The sequence below is a fragment of the Lytechinus variegatus genome, chromosome 16, assembly GCF_018143015.1.
Source record: "Lytechinus variegatus isolate NC3 chromosome 16, Lvar_3.0, whole genome shotgun sequence".
Classification (NCBI taxonomy): Eukaryota; Metazoa; Echinodermata; class Echinoidea; order Temnopleuroida; family Toxopneustidae; genus Lytechinus; species Lytechinus variegatus.
In genome coordinates this window covers 14,994,628-15,019,636 of record NC_054755.1, presented here as the reverse complement: position 1 = coordinate 15,019,636, position 25,009 = coordinate 14,994,628, and the positions used below count along the sequence as shown (strand labels likewise).

Below are 25,009 nucleotides of genomic sequence, written 5' to 3'. Positions count from 1 at the left end.
CGCACCATGGAAACGCGCACCTGTCGCACGAAAATGCAAAAAAATCATGCATCTTTTGTTGACAAGTCATTTTTACATCATCTGACATTCTTGAGGCAAATGACGGAGCAAACCGAAGACTCTTTTCAACTTACATCAGTGCAGTTCTTGCTTTATATCTCTTTCTATATTGGGGTCTTCCTTGCAACGCTTCTCATTTTCTTCAAGAAAATCAGCTCTTAATCATGTCGCTAATCAATGAAACAAATAATTTGGCTGAGGAAGTAACTTTGCCGACTGTGAAGCAAGTGGACAGTGGAAATGATGACCAGTCTAATGGAAGGACAGAAGAGAGATTAGAGGAGTCCGTTACTATTGAAAGTGTTGATGTAACAGGTAGGGTAATGCATGAATGGAGTAGGTCTATATCTAGATCAACTTTCTTGCGATTTATTAGGATTGAAGAAGGTATTTTGCGGCATTGAGTTAGAATTATCTTTAGACATAGGCCTACCGTATGGGCACTAGTAGGATGGGGGTCGGGTGTCCGGACACTTTATATTTTTGAAGCCTTCTTTTTTTGTCTTACTCTTAGGATTACACCAAAAATATGAATTCAATGGAAGTAATCATCTTCTATTTTGTTCTCTATAATATTTCCTAACATTTTCTACTAAAAATTGATGAAACTTCGCTTGTAAATTTTTCCAAATGACTTTCTAAAATTGATCGTCCGTACACACAACCTGTTCGGACACACAACACCTGGGTATTGGCCCGTATAGCAGGTTTAACTTAAGTTAAACTCCGGTTTAAAGTTGTGGTTTAAGTACGGAAAGACCATAGTATCAAATTTTTTATTAAGTTGTATGTTTCTTATGTTCTACTGTGCTCTTTCCAGATTCATCGATGGTGAAGACAATCATCTATTTATACTTTTTAGAGACAATTATGAATGATTTGAGACCCAAATGAGCTGAAATATTATATCTCATAGTGATTTATGTAACAATTGGCTGTCCATACTTAAACCACAACTTTAAACCTGAGTTTAAGTTAAACCTAGGCCTACTATCAGACTACGAGCCATTTGAATATGATCTTTTATGATCTTTATAATAAACAAAAGAGTCTAGGCCTATACTAACATTCGGTCTAAAGTTAGATCTATCTTAGTTTCATCATCCATCTCGTCTGCTGTAATCTTTAAAGGGCTCTGCAGCCTATCTCGAAGATGAAATTAGACTTCTAATATGTACGGTATGGTGAGACTACTACATATCGACCGCCTCTTTTGAAACCGACCACCTTGCGCGCGTTAAAATTATTATTTTTTTTAGTAATCTTTTATTCTCTTCTCTCATAAAACAAAATTGAACATAGTAAAATATAACATTCATTACAAAGTTTGATTTGAACTTACAAATATTATGGTTACATTTGACAATTCTTAACAAAAATGAATTTAAATAATGTCATAAATTATAAATCAATTCAATTTGTTGTGTCTGATGTACATTCTTTTATTTTACATTTTTGTCTCACCTGCGAAGCAAAGTGAGACTATAGGCGCCGCTTTTCCGACGGCGGCGGCGGCGTCAACATCAAATCTTAACCTGAGGTTAAGTTTTTGAAATGACGTCATAACTTAGAAAGTATATAGACCTAGTTAATAAAACTTGGCCATAAGGTTAATCAAGTATTACTGAACATCCTAATAAAGTTTCATGTCACATGACCAAGGTCAAAGGTCATTTAGGGTCAATGAACTTAGACCATGTTGGAGGAATCAACATCGAAATCTTAACCTAAGGTTAAGTTTTTGAAATGTCATCATAACTTAGAAAATATATGGACCTAGTTCATGAAACTTGAACATAAGGTTAATCAAGTATCACTGAACATCCTGCATGAGTTTCACGTCACATGACCAAGGTCAAAGGTCATTTAGGGTCAATGAACTTTGGCCGAATTGGGGATATCTGTTGAATTCCCATCATAACTTTGAAAGTTTATGGATCTGATTCATGAAACTTAGACATAATAGTAATCAAGCATCACTGAACATTTTCTGCAAGTTTCAGGTCTCATGATTAAGGTCAAAGGTCATTTAGGGTCAATGAACTTTGGCCGAATCGGGGGTATCTGTTGAATTACCATCATAACTTTGAAAGTTTATTGGTCTAGTTCATTAAACTTGGACATTAGAGTAATCAAGTATCACTGAACATCCTGTGCGCGTTTCAGGTCACATACCAAGGTCAAAGGTCAATGAACTTTGGCCGAATTGGGTGTATCTGTTGAATTACCATCCTTACTTTGAAAGTTTATGGATCTGATTCATGAAACTTGTACATAACAGTAATCAAGTATCACTGAACATCCTGTTCGAGTTTCAGGTCACATGATCAAGGTCAAAGGTCATGTAAGGTCAATGAACTTTGGCCATGTTGGGGTTTTTTGTTGAATAACCATCATATCTCTGTAAGTTTATTGGTCTAGTTCATAAAAAGTGGACATAAGAGTAACCATGTATCACTGAACATCTTGTGCGAGTTAGAGTAGTATTCAAAGTCAGCACTGCTGCTATATTGAACCGCGTGATGCAGGTGAGACGGCCAGAGGCATTCCACTTGTTATATATACATAATACATATGTTAATTGAAGAAAAACAAAGTGCAGTCTAAAATCGAATTATTCCCCATTTATCACAAAGAAAACTCTGTAAAGAAACCTGTAAGTTTATCAAAATATAGGATTTATTCGGACCTTCCCGCACACTCACATCCCACCCCCATCACACTCAAAACCGATTCACGCACAAACACCCTCACACACACATACCTCCACCAGATCAAATGCATTTCATCTGTCCGCATAAGTGTTAAGGCAGCTGTCATGAAAATAAGTGCCATGCATTTATTAAAAACAAAAACAAATGGATTCGGAGTGCCTCGTCATCATGAAGTGTGAAAATTGTCCCACTTCCTCAGGTGACCGGATAATTTTCCACGTGCCTTTTCCAATATCTTTTTCCTTATCTCTTGAGGGGTTGGGGGTCTTCTTTTAGCCTTACTATGCTCAAATATCATAAATTTAATTAGAAAGATAATATGATTTAGTAATTGTTCCTTCCCTATATCAAAAACCTTAACTCCAATATGAATATCCTTCCAATTAACATTTTCTATTTGACGTAATTTAAATAAACAACCACAGTCTTTCCATAAAGTTTTTATGTATTCGCAGGTGAAGAATATGTGCTCATATGTCTCTTCACATTTGCCACAGAACGAACATAGATTATGTGTTGATAATTTAAATCTAAAAAAATATTTTTTAGTATATACAAGTTCATACAGCAATTTAAATTGAAACTCCCTTAACTTGCTATTTAAGGTAGCTACCCTAGGTCTTAAAAATATTGTATCAGTATCTTTTTCAGAAAAGTCATATATTCTTTCAATGTTTTTAACAGCGCATGACCTCTCAGATTTCATGTTTAACAAAGCTTTATAGATTTTCCTTGATGTAACATTAGCTATTGTGTTCACATTTCCATGAAACATAAATTCGAAATTTAAAACTGTGTCCCTGCATGTGTCTGTTTTCTTCAAGAGACATTTCCACGTTGCTGGAATATTTTCATATACTGTGTGGAGATATTCTATCTCATCTTCTTTTAATCCCATCCTCTGGAAGGCTCTAGATGATTTAAAATTACCCCTGTCATCAACTAAATGATGTATTTTATAAATATTTCTAAGAAATAAGCTTTCTTCAAATAGCATATTTCCGTCCAAACGTATAAATTTATTATTGAAGAATATCTCATTTCTTTTTGACGTTTCCTTTTTAAGCAATATTTCTTTCGTAGCACCCCATATTTCCAACATGTTTATGTAAAAGCTTGGTAGGGACAATCTGCACAAATTTAAAGATATGTTACTAAAAAGTATTAGTAAACCTCCAAAATTACGTGTCCTATTTATAAAAAATCGTTTCCATCCTATTTTCGAATCTCCGAGTATGAGTCTCTTTAACCACATAATCCTTTGTGCAAATACAAATAAGTGAAAATCTATCATTCTAAGCCCTCCTTTTTCGTAATCCATGCACATAATGTTCCTTTTTATTTTGTCTTTCCCATTCCATAAAAATTCAAACATTAACGTTTCAACATCATGAAAAACCCAAGGTGGTACTGGGGTGAGTGACGATACAAAAATTATTTTCGAGAGTGCAAATGTTTTCAACAATTCAATTTTTCCCATTAAAGTGAGATCTCTCTGTTTCCACCAATTCAACAAATTTTTAATTTTGCTTAAGATCTCTTTATAATTTATCCTTTCCTGTACCTCCACATCCAATGAAAAAGTTATACCCAATATTTTAATGACTTCTACTACTTTACCAAAAGGCATTCTAACGTTTTCTTCGGAGAGGGGGCCTAACAGCAAAATAAAGGTTTTGTCTTTATTTATTCTCAAACCTGATATTTTCTCAAATTTTTCAAAGGTTATTGCGTATTACAAATGATACACTAGAAACGATAGAAACGGTAAGAATTGATTTTACGAGAAAAAAAGAAGCAACAAAAAGTAAAAAATTTGTAGAATTAATCAACATTGTATTTGCCAGACCCAAACCCCGCTGAAAAACCAAGAAATCCGATATGAAAAGGCTTTATAACAAATAACCGTTCTCAATCGTCAAATCATGTGCACGCCGGAGCTCGTAGTGGAAGTAGTGAGACGATCATTTAGCACCCAGGTGAGGTGAATGGGTACCCGGCAGGATTAATTCCTTGAATGCATGAGCGCTGAGAGGCAGCTCGAGCTAAAGCCGGGGTAATAATAATAATAACAACGCGCCTCGGAATAGAATATTTCTAGATAGATGGCGCTATATAAATGCCTATTATTATTATTATTATTATTATGTTGACATCATAGAACTGATTTGGAAAAGTAAAAATATTTCGCCACCGCAACAAGAATCGGCCGTAAACTTTGTGTATCGCGGGTGGTCGGTTTCAAAAGACGGGTGGAAATGAGCAAAAAATGTAAAATCGTCGTATTCGTCGATATATACGCGGATTGAATTGGAGTCGCCGAGCGAAACATGGGAATCTGATCTGCTCAATTTTCTCCACAGATGAGACGAAAACTGGGTAAAATTGATGAATATTTTTGCAGATACGATGCTTAGAAGATAAGGTGGTCGATAAGGGGTAGTTCCAACCATAAATTGTGATTTGACGGGCTGGCATTCTCAGTAGATTCTGAACGTTAAACACGTGTCTGCGAAATGGGTCCTAAAATACGCTATTGCCCATATAAATAGATAGATAGATAGATATGGATGAATAGATAAAGGGATTTTAGTAAAAACATCACGTCTATCTGTACAAAACTGAATAGAACATGAATTACAAATAAAAATAGACATCACATATTACAAGTAACATTTTAAATCAAAAGGCCACTTCCGAGGTCACTCGAATATCCAGGCACCCACTGAAGAGGGGGTACCTAAACCTTAATATATTCACCAAAGAGGCAAATTACATCGAAAATGACCAAAAAATACTTTACATGAAATTTTATCATTCAATCCTGCATGTAATAATCAGAACTGAAGCATCAATAGACCAGTTCGTGGTTACTTCATGGACAATTTTGGTCAAATGACCTTTCATTTCTTTCATTATGATAGGCAGATTTCAAAGCAAGATATTACGTAAGCTTGCCCTACATAGCAGGATGAAGAAATTGAATAGACCAGGGGACTAGAATAGCACACAAATGAACACTTTATGAATGTATTTGTTGCATTCCTGCTTTGAATGCATATCATAGCAAGTTGCACAATGTACTTGGCAAACTGTGAAATACCAGTCGTTCGTGGACGCATTGTTGTTTTTTGTGAATGTGAATGAAAACCACTATTCAAAAGAATATATGAATAATCAAGACATCAAAGTTGGTGCTTATCTCATTAGATTTTAAACAACCTTGTCACTTTAGTACAAATGACCTTCCTCTAATCATGCGTAGAAACATTTGATCATGCACAGAAAGGAACTACGAACTGGCTTATTCAACAAGTAATAAAACGATCAAAATTCTATTTAAAAAAATAACAAAAGCAACCGTAAACATTGAATATGAACGAATACGTAGCATTAGTTGTACAAATTAATTATGAACGCTAATTGCACTAAGATATTTTTACAACAGATTAAAACATAACAAAATAAAAACATATGAAAAAGAGTGGCTCAGAGATGGAAAATCTAGGGCCCTGTAACGCAAAACTTAGCAATGAACGCTAATTTTCTACAATTGATTGCATTGACTACAATGTAAAATCAATCGTAAAAATCAAGCGTACGATCAATCGCTAACCTTTGTGTTACAGGACCCTGATGAGCCAAGGTATAATTAAACATGATTGGTAATTAAACAAAGTTATATTGATTTGTATGTGAAACAACCCTTTATCAAAAAGAAAAAAATCCAAGATACATTGCAAAGTCATTCAACCTAAAACCGGTAGATATGTAAAGTAAAAGCGAACCCTGAAGTAAATTATTTTAATTTTAAATAAGGACGGATATATAAAAATATCTTATATATACAAGGGACGGATATATAAAAATATCTTATATATACAAAAGAGTTCCAACAAAATATCTGCATAACTATAATCGTATATAAATAGGTAACAAACCTAATTTCGGTGTACATAGTTTCATTATTTTTCTTTATACTCTTATTACTCATACATGACACAACTAACACACAGAAAAAAAAATGATTACTGGGTCATTTGATGTGCTTACTGTTAAACAATTATATGAAATCTCTCCTCTTATGAAAATGACACAGGGTATTGTAGTGGATTTGGCATGGGACACCGGGAAAGACACTGTTTTTTCAGTTTTCTTTCTCTTATAATTTCTTTCATTTTATTTTTGGGATTCTTTTTTTTCTTTTTTTGCTCGTTCGTTTGCTCTTTCTTTCATTCTTTTTATTTCTGCTTTATGACACTAAAATTTGTGCCTTCTTTCGGCCAACTTTCTTCTTTATTCTAATTTATTTTTTTGCTCATTCTCATTTCGTTCGTTCTTTATTTACTCTTCAATTAATTTCTAAAAATCTTTTTCTTTATTCTTTCCATTAATCTTTCTTTGTTTTTTCATTCATTTTTCATTTTCCTGTCTTTTTATTTTCTCCTTTTTCTTCCCTTCTTTGAATTTACCTTTCTTTTTATCTTTATTTAGTTTTAAATTTATCTCTTGCTTTCTCACCCTCTCTTTCTTTAGTTATTTGTTTCATTTTCCCCTTTTCTCTCTTCCTTTCACTTTTTACATATTTTTTTCCTTTCCTTTTTTACTTTGTTTCAATTGTTTTTTCTACCTTTTTTGTTCTTTATTCCTTCATTTTATCCTTTTTAATCTTTTTGATTTGTCCTTTTTCGTTTTTTTTCCCTTTAAGTTTCTTTTCTTTTCCTGTTTTGATTTTCCTTCAATCTTTTATTCCTCTTTTTATCATTGATAATCATTCTATTTATTCCTCCTTTTTCTTTCTGGTATTCTTTCCTTTACTTCTTTTGATTTTTTAAATTTTCTTTTAAGTTCTTTTGCTTGCTTTCTTTTCGTTAACCTTTTCTTTCTTTCATTGTTTTCTGCTTTGATCCTTTTATTTTTTAAATTTCTGCTTCATTCTGACCCTTTTCTGTCTTCTTACTTACCTACTTACTTTCTTTCTTCCTGTTTTATTCTTATTCGTAACTGCTTTCTTTACCTTTTTTCTTTACTTTCTTTCTTTCTTTATTTCGTGCACGTGTCTACGTCTCGAAATAATAATCAGTCATTGCGTATAAAATGCCTATTTCGCGCAATGCGCCAGAAACAGTGTACGCGCAGCGCCCATGATATTCTCTTCACAAATAAGGAACGCTTCTATTGGTTAAACTGCCAATATAAAGCGCATTTTGATTGGTAATATCTTAAAAATGGGCGTGTTGAAGATAAGATGGAGGCAGTCCTTACAGAGATAAGAACGCGTTAAGAAGATTTTCAGAATACCGATTTGCAATGATTTTAGCGTCTTCTTATCTCATTGAGATAAGAACAAAGATAAGAACGTTTTCAGAATACCACCCATGCAATCGGAACTGACAGGTTAAAATCAACTTCTGCAAGAGCTTTCAAGTCATGATAGATCACGGAGCTGCTGGATCCAGGCCAACACGCCTGAAACAGAACTGACCGGTCCAAATCTCTCTAATAATTATGGTTTCCAAATGGAGAAAGATTGGTTTTAAGGCGAGTTTTCTAACAAGCAACAAGTATCAATATGCTAATGATGTGGACCCGTTTTTGGAAATATAAACCATATCATAAGGTAATTTGATTTGTGCAAGCTTTTACGTTTTTTAAGTATCTACTAGTATCAGTACCTCTTAAACGCACCATACGGCCTTTAACAATCGGTTGCAGAAAACATGATACTTAGCAACTAGTACTTATCATGGACGGATAAACATGGTATACATGTTCTTGGGTTGTTGTGATTAATGTATTAACTAATGTTTAAATAGAAAAGATATGGTGCACATGGCTCACAAAAATTATAATCATAAAATCACCTTAAAAGTATTGATTATTGAGGAAATATGTTACCTATAGCAACCTTTGCTTTGGTGCTCATTGGGTCTACCTATTGAAACTTCATCACATAAGGAATCTATGGGCCAAAATAATTTCTGAGCTCTTCTGAGTAAAATGATGTGAACTATGATAAACTATTGTTGCTATCGAAAAAGGTCCCTTAGAAACCGTTTCTATAAATAGATGATCAAAACTGTTGTGATACAAAGAAATATGCTTTAGATAAAAATTCATGTGACATATTGCTTTATTTGGGAAACTCACGTTGGCACCCCGTGCTGAAAATGTTTAGGATAACTTATTCTACCTTTGTGCCAGTTTTCATGCTCGTACCATTTTCTGAACATTTCTTTCACCAATCACCTAGACTATCTTACTTCTGAGTTCAACACAAACACGCTGCTTCCTTAGTTCTCGACGTTATTTGGTTGGTGCGAACCATCCATGCACTACGTTTAACTCGAATGCACTGTGAGCAAAGGAAAGACACAACTGAACTCTTCTCTCAGACAGCATGTGTAAATTTGTCACAGAAAGGCAATTTTGGCATATGTAGGGGAAGGCGGGGAAAGTTGAGCATAGGGGCAAGTTGAGCCACAACCCCCAAGCCAATAATGAACGAGTCAGACGCATAACCCTAACCCCACCACATTGTTTTCAACTTTGACATGTTTGACACAAAAAGTACTTTTTCAGCCAAAAAAAGTAAAAAAAAAAAAACTGTGAAATAGATAGGTGCTTTTAACACACACACGTCTTTAAATATAATAAAGACATATTGGCCCGTATTCTGATACCCAGGTTTAAAGTTATGGTTTAAGTATGGATAGCCAATTGTTACATAAATCACTAACAGTAGAGATATCATACTTCAGCTCATTTGGCTCTCAAATCATTCATAATTGTCTAGGAAGTAGATAAATAGATGATTGTCTTCACCATCGATGAATCAGGAAAGAGTAAAGTAAACATAAGAAAATACAACTTACTAAAAATTTTGATACTCTTCCCATACTTAAACCACAACTTCAAACCTGGGTTTAAGTTAAACCTGCTATCAGAATACGGGGCCAAGATCCGTAATAGGTCCATGGTCCAGGTATGGATCTTCATTCTTGTCATGGTCTTTTACATGATGGATGCATAAGAAATGTGTGGATGCGAAATTATCGCACTAAGTTTGGACTGGGGTAAGTTAAGCCAGCCAAAATGGGGCAAGTTGAGCCACGGTAATTCTTATGGTAATGAATGTAATAAAAACAAACAAACCGTAAAAAACCCCAAAGATATTCAGACAGAAAGGAGCAACTTACATGACTGTTCCCCTTTTTTCTTTTAAAGGATTGGTATTTTTAGAGAATTAGCAAGTGAAAAGACTGAATAAAAATTGACATCCCGGTTCTTCCCCCATACATTGTGTATATATTTTTTTTGGCTCAACCTACTCCAGAAGGTGGCTCAACTTACCCCACAGATAGGGCAAGTTGAGCCATTTGACATCCCTTTTTTTCAAAGGTGACAATGACTTTCAGTGTGGGGGTAAAAAGTTATATAGGTGAAAAATATATCAGAAGAATCAAATTTTAAGGCAAGGTACTTATTTCTTCAAGATTATTAATCATATCGATTCTAAGCAAAAAGTGTCACAACTTACCCGCCTTCCCCTACTGATTCGATCATACAGGGTAGACTGAACATGAATTTGAATTTTTTTATGCTCATTTCTTTCGGATTACAATCATAATAATTTTGTCGTATTTTCTTGTTATGAATCACGCTTATGAACAATAATGATAATCATTAAAAAAAATATGTGTATTTTTGGCCAGCAGACTCTATCAACGTCACTGATGGTCAGCCGGATATCGTCACCGAAATTGATGACCGGAACACCCCACCTACTTCCACTACTCCATCACAGTCACTTTCAATGGCATCTTCGCCATCACCGTCTGCCACTCTGGGAGAACAGGATGTGTCGACGACGACGACGACTATCTCGACATCAGAATCGATGACACCTATGTTAGAGCATGTGCAGGGTCCGGTTATCCGGGTGTACTCCCCTTACATCGAAGACCACAGAGAAGTCACACCGGGACCGAACGTGTTTGAAAAGAATATCCGGAATGCCATTGAATCTCGCAAGCATGAAGAGGCAACCCATGTCGACGAACATAAAAGAGAGCGGATTCAAACAGGTAGCTAATCAAGAATGAAAATGAAGTTAACTTCAATTGATTATTGTTTTGTGCTACTTTACCGCCATGTATTTTTGCTATTTATTTTACTCGTTATGTTTGCATTCTTTTTTTCCGGGGAGCGTTTTAAAGGACTGTGGGACGTTTTATCCGTCAAACCCCGTTTTATCCGACAGTTAGCATAGTAATAGTGCTTCTCAACCAATCAAAATCAGGGAATGTTTTCAGATCTGACAACTTGTCGGACGAAAATGTTGATGAAATGCTCCCCAGACCTCTGCTCTTGTGTAACTAAGATGAAACTTCCAAATTGACATTCATCTTTTGCTAAAGTTATACTACTACTACTACTACTACTACTTCTACTACTACTGCTACTTCTACTACTACTCCTACTACTATCTGAGCTAGTGTCACTACCATTTCTCTTTTTTCTCGTTCATTTCCTTCTTTTTTCTTCTTCTTCTTCTTTCCATCTTCCCCCTTCCCCTTCCTGCTCATGATTATCTTTCTTCCAAATATGTTCCCAACCACATCAAATCAGATGATCCTGTTGAAGAATCCACAGGTAGTAATGTTCTGGATAAAGCTAATGATCTGGAACAGGGTGAAACACAGAAGACTTACCAGTCATTTGAGGGAACAGATAACCCGGAGAGGGTAGCGGTCGAGCCAAATGGACGGACCGATGCTCAGGAAGATGATCAAAACTTGGTCGAAACACCCAGCAACCAAGAAGGTGCCGAAATTTCGGCCGAGACGGCATCTAGCAACGATGCAAAGACTAACGTCACATTCGTTGAGCCCAATTCCAAGGAAAACCCCAACACCTCGGCCGAAGGTGTTTGCAACAACGAGGATGCCGGGACTGAGAGCACAGAGCAGGAACATACTACTCAAAGACTTTCCGACATCATCTCTGCTGGTGAACAGCAAGAGAAGGTCGCACAGACTGATAACTCAGGTATGCTGCTTCGTCCTTCCTAATATCTGTCAATGACTCCAAGCACGTAGCTCCATTTGGTTTATCTTTATCATCCTCAGATAGTGAATAGCTTCATTAAAATATATCTTTCCATTAAAAATCTCATCTATCTCTCTATCTATCTATCTACATATCTTTATATCATGTCCCCACAGTGTCTTCAAATTAACTCATGGTTTCGAACAAAGGTATTTTCAGATATGACACCCTTTCCGTCAGTTCATGGACAAAGGAAAAACCCGTTATTTTGGGGGCCCAGCTCTGAGGCTCTTGGAACGACTTTGGACAGTCTTGTTGGCGTACAGTATAATACTTGTTGCAAAAAACCCCCAACAACATTGGATCAACCAAGCTCATTTTCCAAGATGTAGTTTTATTCGGCAAATATCCACCATTACCCCTGTTACTTTCTCAAGCTATAAATAATCAGTACGTTTCCCAAGCTTACCCATCAAAACTAGTGGCCAGAGGTTAGTTGAAGTTTACAGAATGTGATGGTTACACTTGTTACCATTTGATTATATCTTGGCTGCAGGAGCAGGTGTTCAGACTCAACCGGACGAATCGGACACCCTCGCCCAGGCCAAGGAGTGGCACGATTCCATCGTACGTCGAGTTGCTCGGCTACGAGGCTTGTCTTGTTGGCTCGGTGAGCGTAACAAACGGATGGACGGCATGGTGGAGATCCTTGTGAGATCGCTTGAGCATATGGGGGTTGGAGCCGTGACGGATCACATTGGAAATTTGGTAAGCTAAACACCGATTCATGCAGTTATGTCATGACCAAGTGTTGCTAAAGGGGTAATAGGAACCTCTTTCCCATCGCATTGCGCAGTGACATTTCCCTTCGATTGCCATACTTCCACTCACCCTATCTGTGCTATTCTGGTGCATTCTTGCAAGTTTTGGTGGACGTTGTATTCAACTTCGTGGAAAACCACCACGAATTAACCACTATCTTATCTGTATCTGTATCGTTCAGTAAGCAAAATACCAGAGTTGGCACATCACGCTAACTTGAAAGCACGCTAAGTGTGGAGTGGCTCGAAGTATTAATTGATATTTTATTTACTTTTGAAGGAGTCCAAAGATAATGAGTTCACTATGTCTGCAGGTAGTTTATTCCAGTCGAATATGGTTGATACAAAGAAAGAGTCCAGGAAGGCACTAGCTTTATGCCGGATCTGTTTGAACTTTTGGGGGTTGTGTCTCGTAGATCTTTCATTGAATTGGACATAGTCCTGAATGGCGATTGAGACTAGTCCATTCACCATCTTGAACATCATGCAAAGCCTTCGCTTGGTTCTTATACTTTTGAGTGTAGCCCAGCCTAAATCCTGTAGGGCCCCTGTAACAACACTATCTTCTTTTGTGTTAGTGCATAATCTCGCTGCTTGTCTTTGAATCCAATCAAGTGAGTTGATGTTTCGCTGAAGTGCCGGGTCCCATGCTGCAGAGGCGTATTCTAGGATGGGTCTTACCAAGCATTTGTATGCAGTGGATTTGACCTCCTTGGTACATCCCCAAAGATTTCGTCTTATAACATTCTGAACCCTCTGTGCCTTGTTACAGACAGTAAGGATGTGTGTCGACACTTGAGAGCTCCTGACCGCAAAACTTCTGTTTGTGGTGAGGTGGGTTTCTTTTCCCAATAGTCATCGTACAGCATTTACTTGGGTAAAATTTCTTCAGCCACGTTAGTCCTGCCATTTCTCCAGTAGCTTTAAATCGCTCTGGAGCACGCTTGACTGCTGGTCTGATGTTACAGGCGTATACAATATATCATCTGCGATCAGCCTTGTGTGGCAGGATAGGTTCTTCGAAAGATCGCTGATGTAGAGGAAGAACCAAAGTGGGCCAGTGACGGTCCCTTGAGGTACACCAGGGCTCCGTAACACAAAGATTTGCAATCAATCGCTAAATACCAATGAACAATCAAGATCATCGTTGTATGCGCATTCTGTTTGTAATACTGACTGGGAGCCAATGAGCGCGGTTCTTTCACATTTGCAATTCGTCGCAAACCTTTGTGTTACGGAGCCCAGGGGCCCGTTTCATATAGGCCTTGCAACTGTTGTAACTTTGCCATTATGGCAACTACCATGGTTTTCTTGATTATGATTGGCTGCTGAGCTCTGTTACCATGGTAGTTGCCATTATGGCAAAGTTACAACAGTTGCAAGTCCTTTGTGAAACGGGCCCCAGATGATACAGGCACCGATGGCGAGGCCTTACCATTAATAATCACCTGCTGAGATCGTCCGCTGAGGAATTTCTTGACCCAGGCTGAGATTTGACCATCCAAACCATGGCTGTCCCGAGATAAGTGTTCATATAAGTTGAGCCTTCTTGAGAGGTTTGTGTGTATGTTTCCGAAAACTTCTAAAGAGTTCCCAATCTGCTTGTTTCTTGGTGAAGATAGCCTTGTAATACAGTCTTTGTGTCCTCTTCACTACCCTGTGAATGGACCGATCAAACCACGGAAGGTTGAAACGGCTTGAAGTGAAGTTGTGTGGTACAAATTTATCCATGACCTTTAAAATTTTAGTTTTTATTAGATCCCACTTTTCATCAACAGACTTGTTTAATGCAATTTGATGATAACTACTTGCGAAATCTTGGAGGGCTTTGTTCTTTCATTATCAGCTTTAGTTCTTAAGAAGATTTTTTTTTCTCTTACACGGTCTTCTACGGGTAGGTGTAGTTTTTAAGTCTATAATGACAGTATTGTTATCAGCTATCCTATCAGTAACAGTCACTTTATCCACTATCTCATTATTGTATGTGAAAACTAAATCGAGAATATTCCGGGTACTCCCTTCGCATCTGGTTGGATCTTTAACATGTCGGTTTAGTCCAAATTCCCCTACCATCGTTTTTCGGCCGTAGATCTATTTCCTCCACTCTTTGTAGACATACTTTGATCAGACCAGTCAATATTAGGGAAATTAAAGTCCTCTGTTAGGAGAATATTTTGTGAATTCAGCCTATTTCCTAGTGATTAAATATCTTTACATAATTGGGTAATTGCTTCACCCTGTCTATCATTGGGTGGCCTATAAAAGACTCCCACTAATAGAGGTCTGCACCCTCGTACTTTTGTTGCAGTCCATACTACTTCACATTCACAGTTACTATCAATTGATGTGGTGATGAGGTTGTCGGTTGTTGCTAACAGGACCACTCCATCTAGTGTGTCAGGACCTCTGTCGCGTCTGTAGACAGTATATCCCCTAGGGAAAATCTCCCCAGTATTAAGACTCGAGTCTAACCATGTTTCTGTAGCGCAAAGGAAATCAGGTTTGTTCTGTTTAACAACTTTATTGTCCCCTTCTTAGATCGAATTCCTCTACAGTTGGAGAGCACTACTTTAATATTCCCTTTCGAGTTTACAGATGTTGTGTCTTTTGCAGAATTTAACTGTTCCTACTGGTGGACCTCCTACATCTAGGACTTGATGTTGAATTATGAATACCTAATTGTATGTGTATAGATTCACTATCTGGGTCTCCACTGTCTAAATCCGGCAAGGTCTCATATATGAATTAAATAAGTCAATATTGGTAGAACAATCGAAAAATGTCGAGAAATTTGGTAGACCACAAGCACAACAAATCCAAATATAATTATGATGGATGTGATTGTAACACACATCAATATGTGATAACATCCTTCCGTGTAAGCATTATTGCGGGTGAGCTGCAAAGCAATCACCCTCAGAAAAGTTTTGAGCATGTTCGAAACTTTTCTGCTTGCAAATCAGACTTGCGTGAGCTAATGCAGACATTTGCGTGTGAGATACTGGCGAAATAATGTCGATGCGGGCGAGCTATTGGTAAAAATAGTCACCCAAATCACACGCAAAGCCTTTCGGAAGATTCATTACTCATTAGGTACGCTATATTTTTCTTGCCGTTTGTAGATTCCCCTTCAGAACTTTCGTTTGAACTCGGCTATCAAGCTGTCTACAACAGACCACACGTGGACAACGTGCGACGAGGATGTCATGAGCAATGATATCAATTGTAAGTACCTTAAACCCAGCGCACACTATATGCGATGCCATTGCACGGGGATCCGAAGGCAACTAGTTGCCAATGCCCACTTTTCTCTGTGCAACGCGGGCGGACTTTACGACGGTATATTGATCATGTTGATTTTGGAAGAGACTTTGGACCCGTCGCAAAACACTGTCTTACAATGGAAGTGCATCCGGAACGGAAACATTCAATCTGCGTTTCATGTGCAAAATTCTGGTTGCTACTATGGTAACAGAGCCACATTTGGTTCCTCCCAGAGCTCGGGGAGGGGGGCACTTCCATGACAAACGGATACCAGGCGCGACCACGTGTAAAAAGGGATTTATTCTTCAAGAGTGGGCACATTACGTACTGTATATGTAACGTTTTGGGGTATCAAAAGCGATATTTAAAATACTGAAAAGGGGGATATATTTTGTTAGAAAATCAACGTATTTTAGGTCTAATTCTCACTACTTTTTAAGGGTAGGGTTTCACACGCCAAATACATGTTAAGGGATGCATTTTCATAATCTGGAAAACAGTTGCTGCCCTTGGTTAGGGTGCTTTTCGAAATCCCGGGTCGCGCGCCAGGTATCCACTCGTCAATGGGGGTGGTCCCCCCCCCCCGGAATTTGAATCTAATCCCCAATTTCGGGGGGAAAGTACAAGTACAAAATAATGCCCATCAGTGAGCAAAAGAAAAAAAAACCGCAAAGTCGGATGGTTTTCAGACGGATAGGCCTATGGCATATGCTGTGTACATATCAATGCATGCGAAATCGCTTCGGCTGGAGAAGTGATCTGGGCCATGGAATCAATTGCCAGTGATCCATCAATAATCCCCATTAGATGCAATATCGCTTCAATGGACTGTAATGATCCATATCTAAGCCTTAATTAAGTAAGTTTTTTCCTCACTCGATTTATTTGAAAAAACACTTTCTTATTCATGTCATAACCTACCATGTAGGCCTACCGTTTTGCATATCTCCAGCCAGCTGCCTGAGTAGAGGTTCGCCGCGGGCTCAGGCGGGCACACGCGTATGACCAATCGTATATGCATGAAAGCGGGATTTAATCTCACATCTTGGAAAAGACATGCATGGTGTAACATGAAATATTTTTGCACACGAAAAGTAGATCTATAGGGCCTGTAACACAAAGCTATAGTAATGATTGTAGACATTAATACATTAAAAATATGGGGTCCATGTGCTCGTTTTTAAACTATCATTGTCTAAAGTGTTGCGAGTTGGCTTGAAACGGCCCAAAATGCGCCGAAAACGTGCAAAAGTCTGATAATACCGTCTAAAATGCTAACGGTTCCGTTGTATTGCTCCCAAACATTGAGAATCCATGTCATTTTTATCATACTTTGCACACAAAAATACTTTAGCACCTGAATATTCCAAATATGCACAAATTAACATGGGTCCAGCATGTGCTTGATTTTTTGCTATAGAACCTTAATGTTCACCCGAATGGATGTTCTTAAGAATTCCGCATTCAAAAGAATGAGTAGAATCACGAGATCACAGCATTGAGTTTAAAGATCTATTACTCAGTAAAAAAATCTTTGAAAATTTCATCAAATTTCGCCATATGATTGATTTTATCCTTATTTTTTATTGCTATTTATTGTTTGCTCTTTTTAGTCTAACAGCACTCTCAGTTCTTAGAAATTGCGCGAAAGAAAAAAATAACTCGACCTCAAAAATAGGAAATTCCATTAACATGAGAAGTACTAAAAAAATCCTGCACTTTATTTTAAAACCCATTCATTTTTACCTAACACTGCAAAAGTTGTAGAGGGAGGTATATAATGTACCTACACTGCACCAGCCCACACCTGAGAAGTATTGAAACAACACCAGTTTTGAATCAAACCTATGCTGTTTTAATACTAATTGGTGTTGTATAAACACTTTTCTGGTGTTAGACCAAAACGAAACTGGTGTTTTTTAACACTTCTCTAGTATGAACATATATATATTCCGGGCTGGTGTTAAATCAACACCGGATTTTTTGTAGTGTAAGATGCGCAAACATAAAAAAAGATATGGGTTCATGAACTTGTTTTCAAACTATCAGCACTTTTATTAGAGCAAATGTGCTTCTTAAAACACTCCAGAACCCACCAAAAGCTTTGTATCTGTGTGGAGGAAAAATCTAAAACCACTCTACTATTTATTCAAACTTGGCCCTATTCGTCATCCTTTGCAGCACTACAAAGCAAAGTATTTTGAAATTGTAGAGGAATGGTCCATGGAGTAATTCCAGTTTTTTAGCTTCCTTGAACCTTGAAGAGTAATCCCTTTCAGCAGCTTCAAATCTATCCCGGGATGAAAGCATTCTGTGTATCAGCGCGAGGTGCCATGGTGAAGCTTCATAAAATACCATATCGCATCTGCATTTGAGAAAAATACACGCAGCTGATACGTGCAGCTTATTAATCACCTGTTCATCCATTGTGACGCCAGCGCGCAGTGTAAAATATGCGCACATCATGATCCTTCAGCAAGAAATTCATCCACTGTGTGCTGCACTCGACCCAGGTGATGTAAATGGGTACCGGCAGGAAGTAATTCCTCAGAAAAGCTGTGTGCGCCTTAATCGGTTGCCTAGCTTAGCCGGGGTAATAATAATAGCAGTGCCTTTTTAAAGCGCCATGAGCACCGAAAGGTGGACCTGTGCGCTATATAAGTAGCCACCATTATTATTATTATGCGCTCAAACATAACATGGAACGCCCTTAATTGAACTTTATCTTTGAAGAAATACCACAATGGCAACTGTCAATATTCTGCGATTTTTTATTCTTTAGCCAAGGATGGCAATGAAATATGCTTTGAACTGAAGTTCATATCATTCTGATATGAAGAAAAGCATTCCACAAGTCCAGTATCCACTATTTTCATAGTGCCATTCATGGTTTTAAAAGTGAAATGTACGCACAATTGTTAATTCCCTTTCTCTTCTTATTTTGTTTTCTGATCCTCTCCCGATTAATGTAGCTTGGCTGCCCGATTCTCTCCCGGACGAACATGAGCTTCCCTTGACGAACGAGCAGATGAGGAAGTACGAGAGTCAATTGGAGGTTCTCCGAGCAAAGAACGAATCTCTTCAGCGGTCACTCCAGTCTGCCCTGGACAGTCAGGGGTCGTTGGGCGTTCAGATCAACCAATGGCAGGCCTGTATCGATAGCGCCGGACAGCAGCTCTGTCGCGTCACTCAGGAAGTTCACGAATCCAAATCACGCGAAAAGCACCTACGCCACCTCCTTGGCGAGGAGAGACGGATTAAGGTAAACTGAAGATATCAGGGTGCTTCCCCTACTTCCCCTGGAAAAGTACATAAAAAGTTAGCAAAATGTCGACAGGTTTTGGACTTTAATGGGAGATAGGGGCTTGACAAATCTTTCGAGGAGGCAAAATATGTCGATCGATCAATTCTTCTCATTTATACCAGTTCTTCTTCTGTATCCTTCCTCCGCTGTATCGGAGATCCGCAGTTTAATACTGCATTAATGTTAGCGTTACATATTTTGACGTGAGAGTAAGGTAGACCGAGAGAGGTGAATCTTATGCAAGAAATTTAAGACAAGTAGGTTGAGGTCGTTTCTGGAGGAATCTGCTAATTCGACATCAAGTAGAAACAGGACGGAAGCGGTAAATTGTTGAGGTTCTTGATCATTGAAATGCACGGAAAATACTGCAGTTCCTCGTCTTCTTTTATTAAGTTTAGAAGTGTTTTCCTGTGTGTGCTAAACGCTGGGCATTCTCCAACAAAATGTACAACACTTTCCAGTTCGGAGTGGCAGAACTTGCAGGACTTTGTGGTACTTTGATTCAGAGAGAATAACCTTCTATTCGTTGGGTATGTACTGCAGGATAATTGAGCTCTGATGGATATAGCTTCCCTCAGGAGAGGGCTGGAGACTTGCTTTGGGTAATAATTCTTTTTATCACGTTGGGTCATGCCCGACCATAGACGTAGAGAAGATTTTTTTTAGCAATTGCAATTTCAAGGGCAGCATAGTGTTGTTTATAAAGTTTTCCCAGTGCTAGCTTCTTCCATACTTTATATGGAATGCGATCTCTAGGGATGTTAGTGAGACTTGGAAGCTCATAACTATTGAGAATTTTTATCCAGCGTCTTACCAATGGTGTATTGTTTCTATTGATTCTTCTTTCAGGGCGCTCGTCTGACAAGGCTTGCATATTGCCCAAGTAAGAGAAGAATTTCATAGTCGATTCGCTTATCCATTGGGAGGATATCGAGCAATAAATAAACAATTTCGTCAGCCGCACTCCTTGGTAAACCAAGCACTCTTTTAAAAAGAAATGATTGAGCCTTGATCAGACGGGACAGCATGTAGCTGGTAAGTTGAATAATCTGAATCCCATATAGCATTCTTGGTATGCAGAACATTTTCCAAAGATGAGTACATATTGGTGGCAGCAGGCGTAGAGTTCCTTGCTTTGTTCCAGTAAGCGAGAAGAAGGTGTTATATCCCTTTGATATGATGTCATTGGTGTGGTCAATATTACAATTGCTTTTTACTATGCCAAGGTGTGGGTGCTCTCTGCTTTCCTTGATCGTCAGTCCTCCCATTTTCCACTCGACTGAACATACACTGGTTGATGTTTTTTTGTTTATTACAACTACGGCACTTTTTTGTGGATTAATTTTATATCTCCAAGCAAAGGAATAAGAGAAGGTGAGGCCCAGCATTCATTGGAGTTCTCGGGGGCATGTACTGATTAAAGCAACGCCATCTGCTAGTACTATCACTCCCATGTAGCAACCATTAATAGAGCATCCAAGACAAGCGTTCCTTAGTGATTTGATCAGGCCATCGATGAAGACTGTATATAAGGTGGGAGAGAGCACACTTCCCTGTTTTACACCTCGAAGGATTTGAAAAGGAGAGCTGACTTTTCCTTCCCACATGACTCTACTGGTACTACCGTTGTAGAACTCTTCCAGTGTAGATAACAGGGATTCATGGAGGCCTAGGTTTTGACGCTTAGAAAATAGGCCTTTATGCCAAACGATGTCAAATGCTTTTTGTGCGTCTAGAAGAGCAAGATATGTTGTACATTTCTTGGCAGAGTTCAGTTGGGTTATTAATTCCAATGAAGATGCAGTAAGGAGGCAAGATTTGCCTTTCTGGAATCCAAATTGTAACTGGTCTGTGACATCATTTATTGCGAGTGGAATATCTAATTTAGATTTGATGAGCATTTCCAAGACTTTACCAATTGTTGAAGAAGCTGTTATGCCTCGGTAGTTAGAAGGATCTTTTATATCTTTTCCCTTTCCTTTGTGAACTGGTAATATAAGGCCGTACTTCAAAGGTTCAGGAATATACTTTGATAGGGATATAAATCGATTGAAGAGGGCGGGAAATAATTTCCGAGCTATTGGGCCAAGATATATAAGATGCTCAGGAGATATATAATCAGGTCCTGCAGCTTTTGGTTTCTTGAGAGAGTTAATGGCTTCATCTGGATCCTTTGAAGTAGAGGGATGAAGTGGTTGATTCAAATTGTCTTGGAACGAGTGAGTGGGGATGGCTTCATCCCTTTCAGGCGGAGAAGAGGCACTTATATAATCCGGTTTTGCAAGATCTGAGAAATATGAGTTGAAGCCATCTAAAACTGCCTCTCCTTCATACGTTGTATCCAAATCCAAATAAGTAATCCAAATGAAAAATGAGTATATCCTTGATATTCACTATCCAGTTTCTGATGCAACCATATAAAACTTTTTCACAAAATGTCAGGAAACACGGTAAAATTGCACAAAATGTCAGAGCACTTTTAAAACACGTCCGACCTCTCCAACCTCTATAAGACAGTGTATCAGTGGACCGAGATCCTTTGGTGTGTTTGACAAGCCTATAGAAGAGTTTGTCATTGCTACCTTTAGCATCCTCAGTTTCTGAAAGGAGATTATTGACACATCCTCCGTGCTTGCCTGATACTACTTCTAAATAGGCGTTTTGTATATACATGCTTGATACAGAGAGGGTCCTTGCCTTTTGGTTTTCTGCTGGCCCTCCAGAGACGCCAATAATGTTGAGATTGTTTATAACATGCCTCTACCTTTTGGTCCACTCTCTTTTCTCTTTCCTTTTTCTTTTCTGACGGCCCTTCGAGTGTGGCAGAGTTAGTGATACCTTTAACATTTCTTCGCTAAGTTGATCAAGCAACAAGACGATTTGAGTCGGATCCAAACACATTGCAGGAAGATTATAGAAAAGTTTCCTTGATATCTGTTCCATAGGAAGAGTATAGAGAAGGTGCAGCTGGTCAGCACTGCACTGATGCCAGGATATCTTAGGTCGAAGTATAGACTTTCCAGATGCTTTAGCTATGCGATCAGGTATACCATGATCTACTTGATAATTGGCTAAAAGAGGTAGTGAAAATGTCACTTTGACCGGTGTGTGGTCAGAGGTGTAAATAAGAAGGTCAGAGAAGCAGTTTTCAAGTTTTGCAGGAATTATGAAGTCATCAATGTATGACTGTCGTAAACCATCATCTGATTGGAAGGTGTACAGCTCCTTTTTATTTCGGAGAAATGGTAAGTTAATCATGTTCTCACTAATCAGAAATTCCTTTAGAATACGCTTTGTAGGTTTCTTGCACGATGCATTTGTCAGATCAGCATTCAGATCTCCACCAAGTATAATCAGGGCCTCTTTATGGGTTGTTTCGATGTGGGATATGGTAGAGAGCATATGATGATACTCAGAAATACTATTGGCATCAACATCACACGGAAAGTATCCATTGCAGATAATTAAATGCGAGTTTAATGGCTAATGGAGTAGATCTGTAATGACTAATCTTTGCGATTTCCAAGAGCTTGATGTTCTGATGAATGTAGCTACTCCTCCCTTTGCTCTCCTTCTTGGTAGAGGTAATGATGAGTTATTTTGCTGTGATATACTAAAGACTTGGAAGTTATCATTGATATTAGCAAGCTCATTAAGGTCCCAATGGTAAAGCCAGTGTTCTTGAACTAATAGGATATCCAATTCTTCTAAAAGGCGGGATATGAAAGCATTGTTAGACTGTGCCCCCCTGCAGTTGAAGGTTCCCATTCTTAGTTGTTTTCTAGTAAGTGGAGGCTTGTGGAGGTTAAGTGCAGTTTTTTGTTGGCGTTGGGCTCTCAGTGCTTGGCGAATGACAGGGTTCGTAGTGGAAAGGGGTAGTGCCAGAAGATTTATTGTATACATCACTGCCTGGTAAGTTTTCTCCATTAGAGTTTTGGGGTCGGCGGTTGAGGCTCGGCCCTGCCGAAAATCCTGATGCTTTGATAAAGGTGTTAGCTTGGACTCCTTGGAGGCCTCCTGATTCAGTACTTGAGTGACTGATGATCCATTATTCGTGGTGCTGTTATCCTGTTGTTTCCTGGGCTGCTGGAATTCAAGGCATTCTTGATGAGATACTGGGCTGAGGAGCCTAGAGGTGTGGTATTGGCTGTTGCTATTTCTTCTTCTCTGAGGTAGATCTGAATCATTAGTAGTCGACCGTTTTTGTTACCATGCTTTGAGGAGGGGGGGGGGGGCAAAAGTTAAAAAAGGATAATTAACTTTTCGGCGCTCTAATTAAGCGCGTAGCATAGCGCCCCAAAAAGTGACAATTTTGTTTGTGGTAATTTCATGCCAATTGTAAAGGTTTGTTAGTGCCTTACAATGTTGTTTTTAAACATTATTGTTTGCATTGCATATTGCACAATTTTTTAAGGTGTTGAAATTATTGGTGGGCGAGCTAGTACCCTTCAATATTTTCATTGGGGGATCCCCCCCCCCTGGGTCGACCCCTCGATCTGCACTTGAGAAAGTTTAAACGGGATTGGATAAGAAACACCCAGAAAAAGGGAAGCGCACAATGAGGGGTTGACTTTTATCAATACGCTCATTTTGATTTTTTTTTCTTCTAATGTCAAAACGTAATATAAGTATAAAATCAATATCAGCTACCATTGGATGAGTCAACAGCTGGTCATTATGCAGTGGTATAACCTGCAAATGACAAGTTATGTACGCCTACCAAGCTTAGTGAAAGCCAGAGATTGAATATACTATATTGCAAGTTGAAATTATCGGCTGTTTTTTTTTATACTTCCGAGTTCATTACAATCCATTTAATAAAATATTGGAACATAAAGGGGTTTTTTTTCTTCATCTTTACCCCTCAGGATTCGCTGGTGCAGCGAAATTCTTTAACGAAGGCAGAACAGGATCAGACATTAGAAAGTGTGAACAGATGGTCCCAACACAGTAATGAGGTCATGAGTGGTCCTACTAGCTCGGGAACCTTGGTAACCGATGAGAATTGTGCAACTCCCTTGCAAGGGATGACGGCAGAGAGGCAGCAAGTAGTTGATAGTTTTGCTTGTAACAACTACCCAGGATCCTCCTTGTCCCAGATCACAGTCAAAAGTCCATCTGGTTCGGAGAGGCCGTGGCAACAAAAACGGTTTGTTGGAACAAGGGACACACGCAGTAGCAGACTGAACAGTTCTGCGCCGCCTTTCGTTTCGGCATACTCTTCTTCTCATCGTCTAAACTATCGCAATAACTGGCATGCAGGATCCAACTGGCATTATAGATCTGGATCTGGACGAACCGTTGGATCAAGCAGCACGGGACGGGGTCGGCACGGCAGCGGAAGAGGGTATTACCGAAAAGAACACAGCAGCAATGCAGGATTTAATCAACTCCTTAACGGATTCTTTGACAACTTAAACCGGATCGAGAATGCGCTTCGGCAGCAGGGTATCAACGTGCCTGGTCCAACGTCCGAAGCAGTGCCAGGAATTCAGCAACAACCGCAGGAGGTTAATGTATGCAGTAACGTACAATACCCAGTATTAGGTGTCCATGATTTACAGCAGCAGCAACAGGAGGCGGTAGCGACCAATCAGCCTGTGTATTTCAGCGGCCCATCTATACAGCAGAATGTGGTCTTCCCTGATGTGGAGCACGTAGTTACCCAGCAACCGATCCAGTCAATTCCCTCGGTGCAGCAGGTCCATCCGAGTCCAGCGGTAGTCAATGAAGGAGTACAAACTGTCCCTCAGGCTCACGTACAGTTTGCACAAGTCGAGGGCCAGGCTTATTAG

At 38.8% G+C, this 25,009-nt stretch overlaps 1 protein-coding gene across 1 annotated transcript; it reads left to right on the top strand.

Moving 5' to 3' along the window:
- The first annotated feature begins 224 nt into the window (after positions 1–224).
- LOC121430245 lies at positions 225–25,009 on the top strand. The gene is made up of 7 exons (XM_041627522.1): positions 225–375; positions 10,493–10,861; positions 11,406–11,825; positions 12,382–12,593; positions 15,769–15,871; positions 18,883–19,172; positions 24,083–25,009. The coding sequence occupies exons 1-7, from the start codon at positions 225–227 to the stop codon at positions 25,007–25,009; spliced, it is 2,472 nt and encodes an 823-aa protein (XP_041483456.1).